The 20,985-nt window shown below is 42.8% G+C and overlaps 1 protein-coding gene across 2 annotated transcripts in view; it reads right to left on the bottom strand.

Moving 5' to 3' along the window:
• Window positions 1–777: 777 nt before the first annotated feature.
• LOC111149803 (glutamate decarboxylase 1) overlaps window positions 778–20,985 on the bottom strand; it is a 42,114-nt gene continuing 21,906 nt past the window's right edge. Inside the window, exons 7-17 of one of the 2 annotated variants that reach the window (XM_022507120.1) lie at window positions 16,000–16,112; window positions 14,684–14,799; window positions 14,520–14,599; window positions 14,242–14,296; window positions 12,830–12,946; window positions 11,640–11,704; window positions 7,966–8,044; window positions 6,702–6,851; window positions 4,286–4,393; window positions 3,201–3,290; window positions 778–2,423 (exon numbers count right to left, since the gene is read on the bottom strand). In XM_022507120.1, the coding sequence (XP_022362828.1) occupies window positions 2,250–2,423; window positions 3,201–3,290; window positions 4,286–4,393; window positions 6,702–6,851; window positions 7,966–8,044; window positions 11,640–11,704; window positions 12,830–12,946; window positions 14,242–14,296; window positions 14,520–14,599; window positions 14,684–14,799; window positions 16,000–16,112 (1,147 nt within the window). In that variant the 3' untranslated portion in view covers window positions 778–2,249. Of the gene's footprint in view, window positions 2,424–3,200; window positions 3,291–4,285; window positions 4,394–6,701; window positions 6,852–7,965; window positions 8,045–11,639; window positions 11,705–12,829; window positions 12,947–14,241; window positions 14,297–14,519; window positions 14,600–14,683; window positions 14,800–15,999; window positions 16,113–17,524; window positions 17,562–20,985 lie in introns of those variants that run through there. The other variant, XM_022507187.1, reaches the window with a different exon arrangement.

Raw genomic sequence — 20,985 nt, 5'->3', positions numbered from 1 at the left:
GAGTAAAAAAGGAAGCTGACCTTGTCCCACCACCAGCCTCTCTCCCCCTACCACTATAGGATTGCAGCCTAAGACAGCGCCAGACCCAGGGAAGGGAGAAACTCTGGTGTATAAAAATTTGAAGTCTTCCCTTATTACATTGACCTGGACATTTGATTGCTAAAATGAATCTGTTCTTGTAACTGAGAGGCCATAAATCTGTAGGATTGACCTGAATTCAAACAGGGGCGTGGAAAGAATCATACCACAGAGGAGACTGGAAGGAACAGGGGCAGAAAGAATCAAGTGACTTTATGAGCATCTCCCTGGGGTGCCTGGTCTTACAACAAGTCATGCGTGCAGTCAGTATGCTAATTACAAAGGACTCTTATCTAATCCCTCCATGTGCTGAATAAGAGAGCTCCTTGTATCCCAAATGAGTGAAATAGTATTATTATAGCTTAATAGAATGTAGAAAGTAGGACCTATTTCCTAATGATCCAGCACTAAGACGTATTTCCTGAAAAAGTGAATCGGGCCCACCGTACAAGCATGAGCAGCAGCAAGCATGAGTCTGTGATCTTAGAGGTATTCAGATACTACAGATGCCAAATGCTGTAAGATCCCCATTAGAAGGAATATTTGTCTGCCATGCATGTCACTGTAATCCTAGTGCCTACAACAGTGCCTGTGACAGAGGAAGAAAACGGGTTTTGAATGGCTGCACGAATGGAACGCCAAGATGCAAATAGGAAAATGAGAAACAGGGATGGCTTCTCTTTCTCTGGGCTCGAGTTGCAAATTTTATTTAACTGCAGTCAGAATGATTTTACAGATCAGGGGTTTGGGCACCTATGACAGTGCATTGAGTCCCAGCTTAAGAACGGTAGTGACTATCACCTAAAGGCAGCTAGTGGAAAGGGGATGGGCTGGGTGGTGATATGTAACTGTCGCTGGAAAGCTCTGTGTATGAAACACAAACTAAAAGAAAATTTTGCTCAAATTCTCCATGGAGAATATTTTTATTTATTTATATTCTTCTTGCATACTCTAAAACGCACAGTGTGAATTTTTCTTTCCTCAGAAACAGTTGTGAGCCTGGTCAGTTCATTGGAGATCTTCAGAAGGTCTTCGGAAACGTTGCCTTAGGTTTGAGCTAAGCGAGTCACAGAGATTGGTCATGAGCTACTACAAAATTATAGGAGATCTAGTTACTATCCAACAGTTACTAGAAAAGCATTGAGAACACCAGACATATAGCCAGACAGAGAGCATAATAGAAGAGCAGATGTTATTGAAGTCATGGGATTTCCATATAGATGATTCTATGTACAGTATCAGAATTCTCTTTCAGGCAGCAAACTTATGCTTCGATCATTACTTTAAGAACACTCTAATATAAATACAAGTCTCACTAATTTTAATCTTTTTTCTTTGGCTCACAAATGCACGTAAATACCATAAACAGTTTCCTGAACTTACTGCATTGATATATAAATAAGATACATTACAAATGGGAAGAAAATACAAGACGTCTCTTTAGCATGGTAAATCTCTGAATATAAATAAGCAATTATCTCATTTACCTACAATTTAAACAGTCCATTGAAATCATTACATGTGTTCTTCCCCCACCCCCCAAAGGTCAGACAACAGAAATATACACAATCTACACAAATTAGTCCTTAAAAATACAACAACAGCACACCTGTAACAATGACTCGGCTACAATTTTCCCCAACCAGGATACTAATGGAGAGAGTGTGACTCTTGTCATCTACTGGTACTTTGTCTCATTCATCATCACCTCAGGTAGGAGAAACACTGATAATGAGGTCAACTCTCACCAACAGTATGTCCCTTGGTCCCTATGACACAACATCTTGAAAAACATCTTTCCTGGGATTCTTGGGCAAGCTGGTTTGCAGCATGTTTGGCCCATCGGTAACTGCTGAAGGGAAAGTTAATTCTCTGGGAGTGGGAGACATGCTGTGATCTGTCACAAGCCACACTCACGACACATACATATACATATATAGAGAGAGGTATATATAACTGTACATATATACTGTGTTCCTAGTGGGCAACTTTTTAAAAAGAACAGTATTTCCTACGAACTCTAACAAGCTTAAGTTTTTAAACAATATTTCTTGAGATATTATATTTTTCCCTCAGTGAAATAGCCTATGTGGTTTAGCCATTTACAGAGGTGGTTCTAGAGAGCCAAAAGGAAAGGGAATCCCCATAAACTCGTGTTCTGTGGAGGGCAGTTACAGATCCTGGCCCAGTCTTTCTATCTCCTCAATGAGGAAGTCAATATCAGACTGTGTTGCAGCTGGGTTCGAGATGACCATCCGGAAAAAGTTGGCCTTGTCCCCCTGAGGCTGGTAGCCAACCATGGTCGTGCCAGACTCCATCATCAGTGCTTTGATTTTGGGAGCAACCTTGTGATGGAAAACACAAAATGAAACTCAAGACCAGTATTAACACTATTCTCTTTTAAACAATGTGACCCACTTCTTAGTTGAAAAAATAGAGCCATGTGCTTTTCACTATCCGTATCTATACTGGCATAAAGGCAAACATTTTGTATCTGAGTCTCTTCAGTGGTTACTCTCCAATGACTGAGGCCACCCGATCATAAATTCCCTCAGAAACTACTGTGTGGCTGACTTTTGAAAGTCAGTTCTGGAACAATGATAAAATAAAAAACAAAAACAAAAACAAAAACTCTTATATGCTGCAACACAAATTAAGGCTTCTGAATAATCCAGAGCCCAGGATCCATCTGGCACATAGACTATGCTCAATGAGTATTTGTTAGATGAATGAAATATTATATAAATTCAATACAAATACCAACAACTACAAATACTATAATGGATGCAGAAATCAACAACTAGGATGAATCAGCATTAGAGTGGACTTGAACTTTGTAAAAGATATTTTAATAGACATAGTTTAATATGGAAGTTCCTAGAAATATGTATATCATTCAACTGTCCTGCATACAGCAACCTACGACAGGGCTGCGTCCTGCCCCCCCCACCCCCTGCAAAGGGACAATCCAGATTCAAAAAGAATGTAACAAGATGGCTTCCTAGCACCCCAAGTCTTTATTTTTGATTTCTTCCCCATTAGAAAGACACATTAAAGTGTGGATGTTCTGACCAGTTAGAGAAATTGCACAGGGTTAGATGAGACAAGGAGAGATTCCATACCCTGTGTAGTTTTTCCCGTCGTTCAGGGCTATCCGGAATGCCCCTGAGGCTTTGTGGAATATACCAGAAACAGACGTTTGTATGCTCAGGCTGCAGAAATTTTCACAAACAAACAAACCAGAAAATTATGAATACTTGAAAAAAAGTTGTTTCCAAAGCTCTATGTACATTTGGCAGAAGGCCCTCAGACCAAAGAAAAAAATTTTTTTTTTCTAAAAAGGGCTTCAAGAAGCACCTAAGTGACTCAGTTAAGTGTCTGCTTAGGTCATGACCCCAGGGTCCTGGGATCTCCCTTTCCCTCTATTGCTCCCCCTGCTTGTGCTCTCTTCCTCTCTCTGTCAAATAAATAAATAAAATCATTTAAAAATGGGGGGGCAGCTCCAAGTCCACCTTGAAGACAATGTTACTTCTAACCAGGGGGAACAATGCCTAGTTTATCCAGTCATATCTGGCCAGAGAACTGCTTCCTCTAACCAATTTTCTAGATGATGTAGGTGGTGTTACACGGTTTATGAGTGGATTTTCTTTTATTGAACACTGGCTCCTATTCTTTTGGTTACTACTATACAACTCAGTTCATGACATAGGATGTACCCACAGCAAGCATTCAGTCAGTACTAGTATGACAAGTACCTCATTGTGCGCAATGTACATACGAACTCAGGGTGGAAACAAAAAAAAATTTTTTTAAGAGTGGGGGAGGGGAAGGGAAGAGGGAGAATGTTAAGCAGGCTCCATGCCCAGTGCATGAGCCCAAAGCAGGGCTCAAACTTACAATCCTGAGGTCATGACCTGAACGGAAATCAAGAGTAGGATGCTTAACCAACTCAGGAGCGTGCCAGGTAAAGTCTCTTATCTACAAAGGACCGGTCAAGAGTTGTACCATTTTAGAAAAGGCAAAGGGCAGAAGTCTTCCCAATGCTATCAAAAGAGAAGTTCCTAGACACAGAGGGAATTAAATGAAGAGTACATAAAAATAAAAATTCAGAAGCACCTTCTGGCAATGTGGGAAAATATGGCTTCAGGAGCATCCCTCAGTAGATTTTCTGGAAATGCTATGCATCAAGTCCATGATGACAACTTACCTCCCCATCAAAAACCATCTCAAATTCTTCTCTGTTTTTAATCTTGGCATAGAGGTATTCCGCCAGTTCTAAGCATTTGTTGATCTGATTTTCAAATCCCACTGTGCCCTGGTTTAGAAAAAGAAAAGTCATGTTGGTTAGCGATGGGTTGCATGTTCCTGTGATGAGCATTTGAGGAAGCTGTGCTGACCCTGTCTATTGGAAATCCGCATAAGAGTATTCTTGGAGAGTGTTAGGAAGAACTACCTAATTAAATGAGTACAGTTTCTTCACGGCGTCACAAACAATAAAAGAAAGCATGTCTACTCTCTTTTGAAGACACTCTAGTCTCTGGGCACTTGGTCTCTCTAGGGCTCCTAGCTCCCTTCCAGTCACTCACAGCCTGGACCTGAAGCCCATTGTTCGTTTGCCTTAGGAGAGCGGTACTCAAAGTGTAGCTAGCTGTCCACAAGCTGTAACTGGTCCGTACAAATACGAGAACAGAAATTGAGATTCAGCAGCAAGAAATTCTAATAGCATTTTGACAGTAATTTTATGTCTACTGACTCTAGTTTGAAAAATTGATGTCTAAGCTTTACACAGTTTTTTACTTCATTTTTCTACCAATTCATCATTTATTGTATTGGTCCATGATAGGTTAAAAAACAATAACAACTGGTTCTTCATAGCGGAGCTGGTGAAATACTACTTTAGAACCCACCTTCCCTGGCCCTAACTCCTGGCCAAGCATGTCCCTATACTCCCTGGCAGGCTACCTTCCACAGAACACAGTATCATCGCTTTCTGGGGCCAGGCAGGCAGGCAGGTGGGGAAACCACCGGTCTCAGTACATGCCCTGAGATTGCAATAGCTCTAGCTCTTGGCAAACTGGTTGAGCACGAGTTTCAGAAGCCAGCAAGCCTGATTAATAGCAGCATGGGGCTGTTGAGTGGGTTGTTGTCAATAAGGCAAGCAGATGCGCAAGGCTGGCCTGTGGATCGTCAGTAGGCCTGGGCAGGGCCCAGCACAGGCAAAAGCATGAGCCTCTCCAAGTAGTCACTGCTGAGTGTGATACCTTGGCCAGTCCACTTTCTATTTTTCTTCTTTTTAAAGATTTTATTTATTTGTCAGACACAGAGAGAGAGAGAAAGAAAGAGAGAGAGGAGTGCGCATGTGCACAAGCAGGGGGAACAGCGGGGAAGGGGAGAAGGAGAAGCAGACCCCCCGCTGAGCAAGGAGCCCGATTCCGGGGCTGGATCCCAGGACCCGGGGATCATGACTTGAGCGGAAGGCAGATGCTCAACCGACTGAGCCACCCAGGCATCAGTCCACTTTCCACTTGAGAAAGAAGCCCGCACTGGGGTCCCACCTCAGCACTAATTCACTATAAGCCAAACTCCTGGCAGATGGTTCAAGAGTTTATTGTTGGGCAAAATGAAGACGTAAATTACTGATGTAGGCCATGTGGTCATTATATTTCTAAAAGATAGGGCTCTTTCTCTTGTTGCAATTCATGGCTACTTATATGCTTAAAATACCTATGATTACTTTGTGGTAGAAATCAGACTATTTCTATATTAAGACAAAATGACTTAATGAAGGAAAAAAACTAATAATCTATCAAATCCATCCTACAGAAAAAACACTTGACTAGATGTCTTGCTGGAAAACTTCGTCATTTTGGTATTAGTAGACACAATCTTAAGTGTGGAAATTATTAAAATTAATTTATAGTCAGTAAATAAAAACAATAGTCGCACTATAAAGCTATGAAATCAAATTGCCTTAGTTGATTACATACTTTTGAAACAAATAATCGAAATGGCAATCCTTTCCCTCACCCATATTTAGGGGGAGATTCTACTCTACTTGTTGTTTTTTTTCTAGTCACAGAAATGCAACCTAAAAGATTGATGAATGACGACGCAGCATGACTTAGTCTAACAGTAGGATTTCTCAGAATAAAGTATGTAGTTTTCCAGAATAGCATATAAAGTATGAATGATGGGAAAGCCATTATTTAAAAAGAACTAAAAATTGTTCCATATAGCCCATGATTCGAGGCCTCATAAAGAACTTCAGGGTTCTGCATAGAATAATGCAGCAATTTCTTTACATCTGCACTAAATAGTTTCAGCATCCCTAAGGATGACGGAGAAAGTCCTCATCTTGGCAAAATTTTTAGTTGTTGTAAGAGAAAGTTACAAGGAAACTTCATGTTAATTCCAACTGAGAAGACTGAATGAAAAGAAAGTAGATTTTGACATAAGGGATAAAGTGATCTCGTTTGCAAACAAAGAACATACAGTTAACTCAATTACCCAGATATTGATTACACACATATTAAATTATCTGTGATATATCTTTGTCTCCCTTCTGCCAGCCAGCCTGTGCATACTGCATTTCTGTCCTACGTCCTGAATTCTCTCTTTCGTACCTTTGCTTTCCACATCAGCCAGAACTTAAAAATGTCCACGTGGCGGCCACACTGGATCGCCTTGTCCCCGGTGTCATAGGAGACATCATACTGCTTGTCTGGCTGGAAAAGGTAGCCGGCACACATCTGGTTGCATCCTTGGAGTATACCCTATCATGAAAATCAAGACAAGCTTGCATCTGTATTTGTAGGTCAGAGATGGGAATGGCTTTGAAAGGGGGTTGGTAGGGGAAGGAGGGACTTGGGATCCCATGCAACCTTTCTTCTAATGTCTTTATAAGGCCTTGCATTTGTTCTGGTATCTTTCTCAAAAACCACCCTTGGAAAAACTTTTCCCCCTTCTCTCTGTCCCTCTGATTAGAAAATGACTGATGCTTACAAGAAGGGACCCACCGTCCCCTCTAGGGGACATTTAGAAACGTGTGGGGCGTTTCGGCTTGTTTCCAAGACTGGGACGTACTGTGGTATTCAGTGGACAAGGGTTGGGGATATGAATTCCCTGCAGTGGGTGGTACGGTCTCATGTTGTGAAGAATTTTCCTCCCCCAAGTGACCCCATCCCCAAAGTCTAGTCTTTTCCAGGATCTCCTGTAATGTTAACAGACGTTATTAGGAACATAGTAAAGAGCCTGGGCAGGTTCTGGTTCCTACAAGCTGGAGATCAATTTTTGGAATGCTTCAGGGTACCCACATTTTACTGGTGCAACAATGCTTTTGAAAGCAGGGTCCTATTATTAGACACTTCAAGAACTAACTTCTTTCCAGACGCTTTTTAGTCAACATTCCTTGTTGTCCTAAGTTGACATTTGTAGATGTTGTTCTGCCTAATTTACTTCAGCTCTTGGGACCGCAGATTCACGGAAAGAACTTGTGGTATGTTCCAGGGAGCAATTCTATTGACTAAGGTGAGAGGGGGTCGCCCACCTGATGGCTCTCACATTTGCTCGTACAAGCATGGAGGGATGGCCAATGAAATGATGCCCTTATAGCTTCCATCGTTGACAGGGCCCTGAGCGCTGAGCAGTAGGAAGGGCAGTAGAGGGCAAAGCCAAGAGGAGGCACGCGCTGGCTCTCATGGAGGCACAAGGGCAGGGAAGAACGGCCCTGTCGTTTCAACGGGGCTGGCAATCTTGTGTGTTTGTCAAGTACAGTTAAAGAACAAACCAACAAAACAAAACCCAGACCGAACAAAACCACACTTTTTCCTTCTTGCACCTCGTAAAGGACACCAAGGCTGCCAGCTCCTCTTTGGAGGCGGTACAGACCTTTTCCTTGACAAGAATGGCAGAGCACTGCAGGAGCACGCCCATCATCTTGTGAGGGTTCCAGGTGACTGAGTTGGCCCTGAAAGAAGCACATGATACACTCTGAGGAGAAGGTGCCGGAGTCAGCAGGAGGCACCCGTCCTCTTGAGGAAAACGCCACCCATTGCAACTGCAGTGGTATGTGCTGCCACTGCCTTGCCCCCCGGGTAGGCTAACCAAATAGCAAACTAATATTTTGTGGGCAGTCTCAGGGCCTTATGTTGCTGACTGGCTCTTCTAAATAATTGCTGTTAAGAATAGCTTTCATTTATGAAGAGTGTTTATTGTATGTCCTACTATTCCAAGAGCTTTACTGAATCCTGGCTCTGACATTTGCCAGTTTGGGCAAGGAACTTAACTCCCCTGAGCCTCAGTGTTCCCATCGGTGAAATGGGGACAATAGTGTCTACTTCCCAGAGGTTAACAAAGGATAAATGAGTAGATACATACAAAAGGCTCATAGGTATGCCTGGAATATCTAATCCTCACAATAACGCTCTGATGTAGGGACTCTCACTCCCTCTCTTTTACATGGAGAAACTCAAACTCTCATGGAGAAATGAAAGGGTTAAATGCGTCACCCAAAGTCAAACAGCTGGGCCAAGTGCCTGAGCCGAGAGTCAAGTCCCGTGGAGTCAAGTCCAGGAGCCTACAGAGCCGGTGCTCATAACCCTTCCGCCAGCCTGCCTCCCTCTAGGCAACAGACCCTGGCTTCCCTCTGCCTTCCTGTTCTATTAATAAAATGGGCTGGTGATGCTGACCTACCTGCTTATGAGGTAGTGTGAAGAGGGACCCCTAAAAGCAGGGCTCACTTGGATAACTCTAGATTTTGACTCCTTAGCAACATTATTTATGAGCCAAATGAACACAATGTTGCCAGTGTAGGCTGCCATGATGGCTGAATAAGCATGGTTTCCTGGCAACCATATCAGTCGTTCAGACACAATGACGAGTTAAGCAGCACACTGGCTGAGCCATCACAGAGACCACTGAGTTGCGTGCCCGATGACTGAAATGGAGTAATCTTCAGTGGTTTACAGACTCCTTCCCAACAGCCTGGCCCAGCACTGGGCTCTGTACTTTCATACCCGAGAAGGAGGCTTTCCCCAGACCCAGCAACTGGCTCTGAATTATACTGCCTGTGTTCTCCCTAGAGCTAAATCCTTGCTGTGAATGTTGAACCTCTTCATCTTGCTGAGGTCTGTTAGATGGAGAATAATTTAGTGTCTAGGTGGTGATAGGGTAAGTACTGTGTTTCAAGGAGAAGTAAGTCCTGAAGTACTTTTCCCCTTTGGACATAGTATAATAACCTTTGTGAAAGAGACCTGTGAGGAACTCTTTAAAAAGGTGACTAAATGTTTGGTCATCAGTGTCAGGCCATCTTTAAAAGGTAGTGGATTTAATCCATTTTCTCATAGCTATCATTCACTGAGTCATTAAGAAACTTTATTTAGATCTCATAAAATGTCTTAAATGGTTTTTTGAATGCCTTAGAGGTCTGAAGTGAAGGGTTCTTTGCTGTTCCAAAGGTAAAGTAACAAGACATGATATGGATTCAGTTTCTTTTAGAAGACATATGTGCTTTAAAATGTTAGAAAAATCTGTGCAAAATGTTTCAGGTTTTCCTGGATTCAAAGGCGGAAAATGGAAATTGCCTGATAAATCTAAAGTACAGTTGGGTTGGTTCATCTACATTTAGTATATTATTTTCTAAGTCATAGTGTCATGTAATTATGCTTCCATGAGTCAGTCCTACTCAAGTCAGTCCCATTCACCTTGACACTGGCCTTCCAGAACTGAACCAGAAGGAAAGAGGCATAGTAGAGATAATTGAAACTCAAGCCAGAGTCCTCGTTATGAGAGAAGCTGCTGTGTAGTTTTCCCCTCTCCCCATCCACCTCTCTACCTCAGTTTGCTCTCACCTCTTTCTACTTTGCTCCAGCCACACTGGCCTCTTGGATGGTCCTCCAACTTGCCAAGAACAGACCTACCCCAGGGCCTTCGTACTTGCCCTTCCACCATCTGGAATACTCTTTTAAGTATCCTCGCTTCCTGTCTCCCTTTATCCCTATATCCACTGAAATGTCACATTCTCAGGAAGGCCTCTGACCGGGCACCTGTGTGGCTCAGTCCGGTGAGCAGCTGCATTCAGCTCAGGTGGTGATCCTGGAATCCCAGGATCGAGTCCCACGCAGGGGCTCCCTGCTCAATGGGGAGACTGTTTCTCCCTCTGACCATCCCTGTGTCATGCTCTCTCTCTCTCTGTCTCTCTCAAATAAATATATAGAATCTTAAGAAAAAAAAAAGGCCTCTGACTACCCCATCTCAAATGGCATGCCTTTGTCTTCACTGTTACCTAACCCTGCTTCATTTTTCTTTACTACGAGACAGACTAAATATCTCCTTATTTATGAACATCTAGCTCACTGGACAATAAGCTTCAGGAAGGTAAATCTCCCAGTTGATAATACCTTCTAGATCCAGCCTTATTTTTCCTACGTGTGCCAGATACCCATTTTTTTTTTTTAAGAAAAGTCTCACAGATGGCTGGACTGAAGGTGGGTGACCGAGTATTCACATCCACGCCTGCCGGCTCATGACAGGTGCTCAGTAAATATTTGCTGAATGAATACATGGATTGAGGTGAGTTTGGATCAAATTGTTGGAGTCAGGTTAAAATCATGTTTCGCTCATGACTGCATTGTCTCTGATTAGAAGCTTCTGTTCCTGACACAAAATGTGCCAGGTTAGCAAGTGAACACAAGAAATGGTTTTAATTCTAGCTGGCAGGGTAGGGGCCTGGTTCTCCTAGGCTGAGGGGGCATGTCCTGGCATCAGTGAGTGAATTGGGAAAAGGCCAGATGAGCTTTGATGCCTCAGTGCTCCTCTGGGTAATCTTCTTTGCCTCTTCAGCCACTGTAGGTGACAGGAGAGGGGACTGCTATTTGCAATGGGTGCAAGATCCAAACATGCCAAAGGCTTTGACCACCAACCAAGTAAACTCAGTGACTGAGAAGAACAGGGAACAAGGTGGTGGGTGCGGGGGGTCAGTTTGGGAGCCTGTGCAGAAATGGCTCAGTTCCTGGGGAAGAAAAAGTAAAAAGTAGGACCCCTCCCCCCCGCCACTGAACTTCAATGGTGGGCCAAATTAGTTAGATCAACCAATCAACTGAGGTAGATCAACGAAATTAGTTAGAACTACTCCATTCTCAGCAGTAAATTTAATGACAGAGAAGAGCGTACTGAATCCAAGCCCCTTTCTGTGCTCTTGACAAATATCCTCCTTTAACCTCGAGATCCCTGCACAGCTTACGTTCTCTTCTTGACCAGCTGACCACGCAGCAATCACGTCTGTCGTTGTGTTCACCAAGTTGTGTTGTCACCGTTCACTTGTCTTTCTCTCTTTCTCAATGGTGAACTCACTGAGGACTCATCTGACCGGGAATCATTTTTGATTTCCCAGTGCCTAGCATACAGTAATTCCTCAGTAACTGCCTACTGAACAGGTGGATGTAGTCCGATGGGTGTAAGACATTGGGACTCAGGGAGGGACCATCCACGGATGGGGTGGCACAGCTTGGGTGGCTGCGGATGAAAGGCCTGGACGGAGGGTGGCCCTGAGCTCAGGCCCTTACCTTTCTATGCCACTGAGTTTGTGGCGGTGCTTCCTGGACATGAGCAGCCCGCCGCCCCAGGCAGCCTGTGAGGACAGAGACAGGAGGGGGAGGGGGGCAGTGACATTGAAGAATCGCAAACCAATCACTCCACATGGCTAATAAACTATGAGAGAGAACGTAAATGGTGACAAGCATGAGTTTGTTTGACAAAAGGAACCCACATTGATTGTTCAGCCAGTGGCAGTTGTAATTATCATTTGTCTCTTCTTCAAAACTCCCTCCAGGTTAACCTCACAGGGGCTGTGCGGATGATGCGGGTAAATTGGGTCTGAGCCTCTGGTGCCGAGACCCAAAGGCCCAGAATCCTGTGTTAAGGGAGTCACCATGGCTCTGGAAATGACCCAACGGACTGGAGCCTGCCATTTGATTCTCCCTGGGGTAGAGTTCTAAGGGCTCCTGGAAAAAACTCAGAAAACAACAGCTCTGCTGGGTTTGGAGGTCCCCCAACAGCGAGACATTTTGGTGGGTACCTTGATGCCTGTTTACGCAATAGCTTGGGACACCACATGACACAACAGCCTTTGTTGGTCATGGGCTCAACAGTCAGGCACATTACCCACCTGTCCGGTTGTGAGAACTTATATCCATAAGAGAATGGAGAGAGAAAAAGGAGAAAATAGACCCAATCTCCCATGTGGAAAATGTACCATTTATGTTCCTGGGAAATTTGGGGACTAAATCTCTCAGTTGATAACACCTTTTTTATAGGGCCTATTTTTCCTACATGTACCAGATGCATGGGTTTTTTGAAAATTGTCATAGATGGCTGGATGGAAAGCAGGCAGCTGAGTGTCTAGATTCATGGTTACTCTCCACACATTGGAGCTTATACATTTTTCCCTCTGAAACCAGCTATACTTCCCTCTGTAACCATTTGTCTAGACAAAAGCTTCCTGGAAGGGTGAGGGGGACCGAACTCTCACGAGGACCACAGAAGACAGTGGCAGGCGAGGGATGAGTCCTAGAAGATGTCCAGGCCTGTAGTGTGTGCTGTCATGAATGGTGGGCTGGAGGCCACAGGAAGGCGAGCTGACCGGGATGGGGACAGAGGGCCAGCTGGGGCATGGGGAGGAGCTGGCAGCAAATGGTAAAGCAGAGCGTTTCCACCCCCCCAACACGCTGGCCGCTCTGTGAGTTACAGCACTTACGTCGACGTGGAGCCATAGGTTGTATTTCTCACATATATCCGCAATCTCCTGTATGGGGTCAAAAGCTCCGTACACCGTCGTGCCGGCAGTTGCGTTGACATAAAGAGGAATAAACCCCTACAAAGGAAGAGAGACAGGGAGATGAGTCTTTCCATCCTCCCCCGTCCACATGCAGTAGAAGAACTGCAGGAACCTTCCTCTGTACCAGAGATCCGCAAGGTGGCTGTGCTATCAGGTACAATATCTGAGAGAATTTTGTTGGTCCATCAACTCATTCATTCAACAAATAGTTTTTGAGTGACATTTACATGCCAGGCCCTGTTTCAGAGCTGTGGAGGAATAGAGCAGTGAGAGCAACAGATGGAGACTTCTGTCCTCGTGGAGTTAACATCCTAGTGGGGAGTGACAGACAACAAACAAAATTCAAGAAGCAAAATACACAGTATGTTCGATGGCGGTAAGTTCTATGGCAAGCAGGAAAGAGGAAGCCTAAGTGTTTGGAGTGATGGGCAGGGAGCTCTGAACATTGTCTGGGTACTATACATTTTAGAAGCTGTGTTACTCTAAGTGTATTGATGTAACAATGATCCTGAAGCATTGTTTGCTTATTTAAAACACGATGGAAGCTGGAACGTTCATGAATAGTGGATACAGTAAAATGTTCATGTGAACAAGAAACACATGAGTAACTAGAGTAATAGGGCGAAGACGGGCTTGGGGGAATCTAGCAGTCCTAGGTTTTTTTTCAAGCTCAGTTCCTCCCAAGCCCCTTGTTCGGTCCTAGTGACATTTCCATCCATCTCCTCTACTGACCAGCAAACAGTTAAGCTAGAGAATGAGGTTTGAGGATGTAACCAAAACAACGAGTTGGTAAATGCCGGATAGCTATCTGGGACTGCACTGTGGTTACATCTCATCTGTGAGGTTGTTTTGTTTTGTTTCATATTGTTTAATAGAATTTATTGAGGCTGGATTCACCAAGTACCATGGGCCATCTGCCAAGGCATAGAAGCACTCTGCTAAACAGAAGCCTAAGCTAAAATGGTATTTGTTAAAATGAGATTATACCTAACAAGCAGCAAATAAAGCTCAATTAGGCTGTATTTTCTTGATGCTTGGGTAGTGGATTTATTGAAGTACATCAAACTAATCATTTGGCAAAGTAAAGATAGGACAAGTGGCTTAATTAAGACTGAATTTCTCATTTTTTTAAAAAAAATGACAATGTATAGACACAGCTTTAAAATGAAATCATCTCAAATTGGAAATAAGCAAGTATCTGAGATTATAATTTTAAGAAACACAATTAAAATTCCCTCTCATATTATCAGACTTTTATTATCTAGGACAGAAAGAAGATATTTTTAAAAATTTGTATTCACCAGAGTTTAGGTGTACCACAGAGTACATACCTTTTGCTTGGCATCAAGAATTTTTGCCTCTAGATCAGCTGGAATTATCTTCCCCCTGTAATTATTAAAAGGGAAGAAAAATTAAAATGAAGAATCGATGAGATTGCACATGAAAAAAACTTTAGCAGCAGCAAAAAGTAATTTAATTGGATATTTTCAACAGACCATTAGCAGCTTGGCATACTGTACTGAGTCAGTGCTTAAGCACAATAAAACAGATTTAACAGATGAACACATTCAATACGTCAAGAACCTAATGCTTACTCTCCCCTCCCTACCTTTCATTGCATTTTATCAAAATCACGTTGTCGGTTCCAAAGCCAAGTGCAGCTCCAGCCTTCTTGATGGAATAGTGACTCTGCAACAAACAGAGGGTTGGGGGTAGAGATGAGACAGGCCCTTGTAAAACACCATAAGCCACAAGCAAGATCATCCAACTCACATGTTCTGAGGTGAAGAGGACCAGTCTGGGAACGGCTGCCATGCCCTTTGTCTTAACTTCCGGGAAGAACTTGTAGCGAGCGGCCATGATGCTGTACATGTTGGAGATAGCTCCCCCTAGGAGCAAGCAGATACATTGGGAAGTATGAAGCTCCATTATTATTGTTTCTAATAATAAAGACTGAGCTAGTGTCTTAAGAGGCAACGGAGGCAGAAAGGGGAGGGAGAATATCCTGTTAGGTTTTGCTGGCTTCCCTATTGCCAGGACTTCCCTTTGGTCCCTTTGCCTTGGGAATACGAGTAGTCACTCTCATTACCAGAGCTATCTAGGCAATTTGGCTGGAGGTGATTCATGTACTCCAATGCTCATTCCACCTGAAGCCTAGACAGAAATATAAGAGGTGGCAATGGCAGTGGCTGCAAAGAGACAGGTGAGTTACAACTTATCTGCTTTCACTTTCTGCTCCATCTATTTCCTGAACAAAGATGAATCTATTCTCTGAATTAGAAAGACAGAAAAAGCAAGAGTAATGGAGCCTACAGAAGGAAACAGTGACATTGCCTGGATACTCTCCTCAAAGAATAGCTCAACTGAGTTATTGAGTCATTTGGGAGAGCTCTAAGTTTATTAAAATAAAACTAAACTTGTGTTTACTTAAATAAAGATTATTTAAACAAGGAGATTACTTAGACATAAAGATTACTTAAACAATGAGAATGGAGGTAACTCTCTAGGTATGTCTGGCCAATACAAACTAATCACTTTTGTATCAATTCCTTGACAGTTAAACAGGCAAATTTATGGCCAACGTGAATTGCCCGGACAATTGTCATTCTTATTCTTCTCTTCCCCTTGTATATAATCATGCTGTCCCTGACACCATCCCACAATGCTTCTTAACCTCCAAGAATATTTGTCCTTGTTTTAAAGATTCTTACTGTATCTACATTAAACTAAAAACTCAAAGTAGATATACTATTTTGGCTGAAATCAATTAGTTAACTGATAATGTTGATTCACTGAGTCCCCAGAATAAGCAAATTGCCGTTGACAGACTAGAGCTGTTTAGTATGATTTGAGCACATCCTCTGTCAGTTTTTATAGGTGAGGCACAGGCTCTGTTAGGTAATACACACAGAACGCAGCATACTTGCTAGACTTCACCCTGACAAAGATAAGGCAGAAGAATTGAAAAAAAATTTTTTTTAAGGTCATTGGTCTTCCATGAACTCACTTTATGTTTAGTGTTCTCGAGGATCCCAAGGATCTATACTACAAATCTTGAGGAGAGTCAGGGAAAGAGAAGAGAAACATACCAGGAGAAAATATCCCATCACCGTCTTTACTTGACCACCCAATTATCTCTCTCATCTTCTTAAGTGTTATTTGCTCCATGAGGACAAATACTGGTGCAATTTCATATGTAAACCTGGATAGGTGGTGAGAAAAAAATGAACATACAGAAGTCAAACCACATGTTTGGAGAACACAGATGATTGGTTTAGTATTTGTACTTGGGTTCTTAAAAAAGGTGTATTCAAAACCTCTCAAACATTTATTTCCTGGAAATGCAGTAAGGCACCAATCATAAAATACCAGAAACCAGCTTGGGTTACCTAGAGAGGTGGTGGAAGTTCCTGCTCTGTGCTTTCTTATCAACAAAATAGATTATCTGAATGGAATGTCTTAGATGTGGTCCACCCAGAGAAATAGAAGGAAAGAAAATGACTTTCCTGGGTCTCCTTCACCCCTAAGATCTAAGACGATGCAAATACTAATTGAAAAAATGTATTCTAAGTTCTACTTAAAATTGGTTTGCCACTGACCGAAACTGATGGCCAGTTTCATACTTGTAAAATCTATAAAACTCAGAGCCAAAATCTATCTTTTAAAAACAATGTAAACATCTGAAATCTAACTGTGAATCTAATTGGAAATATTGACCCAGGTTTCAATATAATTATCTACATGGTTTTTCTACTGATAATCCCCAAAGACAGCTATGTTTCTATATTTCTCTGAAGTCAATATCCCTCAAGAATAATTATAAGTGATGATTTTCTAATTACCAATTATAAATAATAAGAAGATAGTAAACTGGCATCCACAGCTAACTGTAGGCTCTCAGATATCCTGGTAGGCTAGCTTTCTTTGTCTTCTAACAAACTGATTTGGAAGTAGCAAGCCATACTCTTCTCAATGCAATTAAGAATGGAAGCACAGTCAAGTAGACTAGTCACTGAAACAAGATTGTGGTACCAAGGATAGGGATTAAGAGAAATCAGAGAAGGTCCATCCATAGAAAATTAAGTCAGAAAACAAAAAGATTTTTACTGACCCTGAGGCTCTTTGTCTTTCTGCTTTTTGCTTGGTCTCCTTAAGCATTAGAGCCTGTGGGCTCAGCTTGGACCATGCTTGCTGAAGAGAAACTCCTAGATTGACTCTGCCAAGTGATATGTGGAGACTTTATCATTGATTAGGGGGTTTGGGCTGAATGCCAGTCCTGAGGACTAATCGGAATTCTTGCTGGTTTAATGATTTAGAAAAGCTATTTGCAAGGATGAGATAACAATTGTACAATAAGACACAGGTGAAGCTACTAAGTTTTAATCATGGGGGGGAAGCAACAAATTAATCACTTGGTGGTAAAAGAGGACAAAGAGATCCTGGAGGACCCTCAGGATATATCTGTTGGTAGAAGAATTTTGTTTCCAAAAAGAATATGTCCATTTTCCTTGGGAGGACCCTTGAAATTTAGGAGGAAGACCCTTGGAAATCATGTGTTCAGTTACCATCACCTCTGGAGGTCACAATCATGCTTTGGTTCTGCTCTGAGCCCCATCACCGTAGCAACCAACACTCCCTCATGTCTGATGGCCTGATAAAGGAAGAAGAAGAGAAGGATTCCTGGTTTAGCCTGTGCTGTTGAGTGTACCCAAGAGGAAAACTCATGATGTGCTTCCAACCATTCTTGAACAAATGTGGTATCAATAGTGCCACTGGTTTTTGGAAATGTTGGAATGGCAAAAATGTTTGCGTGGTGGAGAGGTACTGGGAGCAGTATGTGTGCTGGAATTTCATGACACCAAGTGAGAAGGCTTTCTGGCAAAAGTCAAGGAACAAATGGAATTACACACCATAATATCAGAACCTTATCCAGGATTAGATGAAAACTGAGCTGGAATCAAATCAGTGTTAGATGGCAAGGCAGGAACCACATGGAGAAAGGAGAAATGATGGCACTGAAGGCCAGGGGTTGGTCCACTTCGTGATTTAAATTAATTTAGGTCCCACGTTTATATGAATTAGTGATTCTACCTAAGGACTGGGAACATGGCCATTACTCTCAGGATTAGAAGGAAGAGTTCAGAGAGTTTGATCATGAGACCATTTGATCTCATCTGTTCCAGTTTCCTTTTCTGTGCCAGGTACCCAGTTCCTAAACTTGTCTTTCAGTTTTGTCCAATAAATACATATTGAGTAGTTATTCTCTGCTGGGTAGCATCTTACACACTGAGGAGACAAAGATGTTATAAGACATCATTCCCAACCTAGAGGAGGAAGCGTACTAGGATGAATCCAGCATCTGTTTCTTGGCCTTGCTGCATCCTTCTTTGACAGTCCCTCCTGGGACCTGAAGGACCAGTTATCCCACAGCTAACACCAAGCTTATCCTGATTCATGACTCTAGTCCTAAAATCCTCTTCCTGAAGCTGATAGAATGGTCTAAGACTGCTGATCCTCAGCCAAGCCTGACAAATGGACTAACATAGTGTTCCCTGTTCCTGACACTTCTCTGATCGTGCCTTCCCATCCTGGACCATGTTAATAACAGGGAGTCTGCCTATACCCAATGCGTGAAGTTTACCCTAGAGCAGTGGTTCTTAACTGGGGTCATGGAAGCCTCTAGAAATCCTAGGAAAGCTACTGTCCCTCTCTCCAGGAAGAAAATGAGGATAAGGACATCATTTTTGTATTATAGGAGATTCTCCCCTTGCAGCATGGACTCTAAGTTAGGTACCCCTTCCCTAAATGACAGATAAAAGCAAATAAAGCCAAGAGATCAAAGGTCAAATATGGATTCAAAAGAAGCGGGTTAGATGCTAAAGTCAGAGTACAAGATGACATTTCAGAATCAGAGAACAAGAAGCTAAAACTGTAAAAGGCTGTGGGGTGAAATTAAGAACATGGGATTGGAAGTAAGCATTCAAAACAGGATGGTGAAGATCATGAGGGACACTAAAGGAGAGTTCCGAGACTTTCTCTGTTCTGAGTAGGGTAGTGAGTCTGCCCCTTTGTAGTGGTTCAATTCCACTTCTTAGTGGGATTCACTTCAAACTAAGGCAAACTGTTAAGAAGCTCTATTTCTCTTGTGGCAGAGTCTGCTCATTGCTAACCAGTATCAATGTTCCCCTACTTCATTCAATTTCATTCAGGGTTGCAATTCACCTAGCTCAAAGACTACATTTTCTAGCCTCCCTAGGTATGGCCATGGGACTAAGTTCTGGCCAGAAAAATGCTATGGGAAATGTTATGTGGAGCTTCTGAAAAGGTTTCTTAGAAGGCAAGAGTGTGTTCCCCTTTTGACTGCTTGCCCTCCCTCCCTCCTCTTCTTTCTTTCCTCCATCTCCCTCTCTCCCCTCCCTCCCTTCCTCCCTTCCTCCCTCTCTCTCTCAATCCTAATTCGGGAACACACAAGTAATGGCTAGAGCTCTAGCAGCCAGTCTGCACCATGAGGTGATTCTGAATATGAGAGAGCCACTTGCTACAGTATGGATTAGAAAGTCACAAGGAACCTGGGTCGCTGGTGACTGTCAAACTGGGAGCTTCTTTAATGAGAGAAATAAACAATTTTCTATGTGGACTCTCTAACTTCACACTCCTCCTAGATTTCTCCTTCTTACAGATGTGGCAGATGGCCCATCTTCACCTTAAAAGATAACATATCTGAGGGGAAACTTAGTGAGCCCCTCTGGTGTCCAGAGATGATGAGAGACAGAAACAAAAGAGCTGGGAGCCATCTCAAATGGTGACAGTGACCTATGTAGTGACTGCCTTTATTAGGTGTGTTCACTGCTCCTTGCATACACTGGGCACTTAAGGTTGGCTCCTTCTCCAGTCTTCAGAGCCACTCTGTAGGATGGATATTATTATCTCCCATTTTCTGAAGAAGGAACTGAGGCTCAAAGGAATCCAGCAATCAGCTTTAAGATCTCAGTATGTTTCAGAGTCAGAATTCCGAGCCTTTTTACCTCCCAGCTGCTTTTCTGTGACAAACGAGACCGGCTTGCTCCAGATTCCTCTCTAACAACCTGCCTACCAGTACAAAGTGACTGATGACTCCCACAGAAAATTTCTCCCGTGTAATTTCTATGAAAATAAAGCACGGGATACTTGAAACCATAACCTCATAACAAAGGGCTGTGCTAGATCTTGCCATTAAGATTATGTATTGCCATCAGGTGCTTGAGGGAAGGCTGTTGTTCGCACTTGGGCGCTGTTCAGCCTGCACGGTTGTGCTCAGGAGCCCCGTTTTGGAAGAGAAGAGCTGAGCATGCCACAGGAAGCTACAGACCTGTGAGGTCTTCTCTGGGTCTTCACTGGGTCCGTTGCCTGGAAGAACAGACCTCAAAGCTATGTGCACAGGCAGGTGTGAAAGCATGAACACCACCGTTCTTTCTATTTTCTGTGAGCAGTCCCTTCCCTTATAACTTTGCCACTTGAATTGGGAGACTGGGTCATTCTTTTTTAAAAGACTATACCGAGGACTATAGTTCTTACTATTACCAGTGCACCGAAATGCAACAACAGTGCGGGTCATCAACAGGAGTATATTACTAATTAACTCCTCCTCCTTTTGTCATTCTTTCCCAGGTTTATTTTTAACACCAACCCAGTCGGAGAGGGAACTTTCCCAGGGGAGCAAATTTCTGCATCAGCTTCTGACAGTGCCGCCACATTTCATGATGTTCTGGGGGAACGGACTTAGAACAATTTCTAGATAATAGTTATTACTTCTTCAGATAGTGCCTTGTCTCTAGAACTGACAGAAACTATTTCACTATTTTAAATAACCTTCTCTATCGATCTGCGGGAATCAGGTCATATTTTATAAATATCTGCTGTGTTCAGTACAGCTGCAATTACTATGTGCCATTTAGTTGGACTGGCCTTGACCTCAGATGGCTGGGACATATTTTAGTGTTTCATGGCTGAGCTGAGGTAAGGAGAGAGTAAGGGACTTGATTTTATGAACACACACAGAAAGGAGAATTTGTGAGATCTCTCTGATTGAAGCAAAA

Source organism: Enhydra lutris, unplaced genomic scaffold (assembly GCF_002288905.1).
Source record: "Enhydra lutris kenyoni isolate GAN:26980312 unplaced genomic scaffold, ASM228890v2 scaffoldscaffold1, whole genome shotgun sequence".
Taxonomy (NCBI): domain Eukaryota; kingdom Metazoa; phylum Chordata; class Mammalia; order Carnivora; family Mustelidae; genus Enhydra; species Enhydra lutris.
The sequence above is the reverse complement of the archived record's forward strand: the minus strand, read 5'-3'. Positions and strand labels throughout refer to the sequence as shown.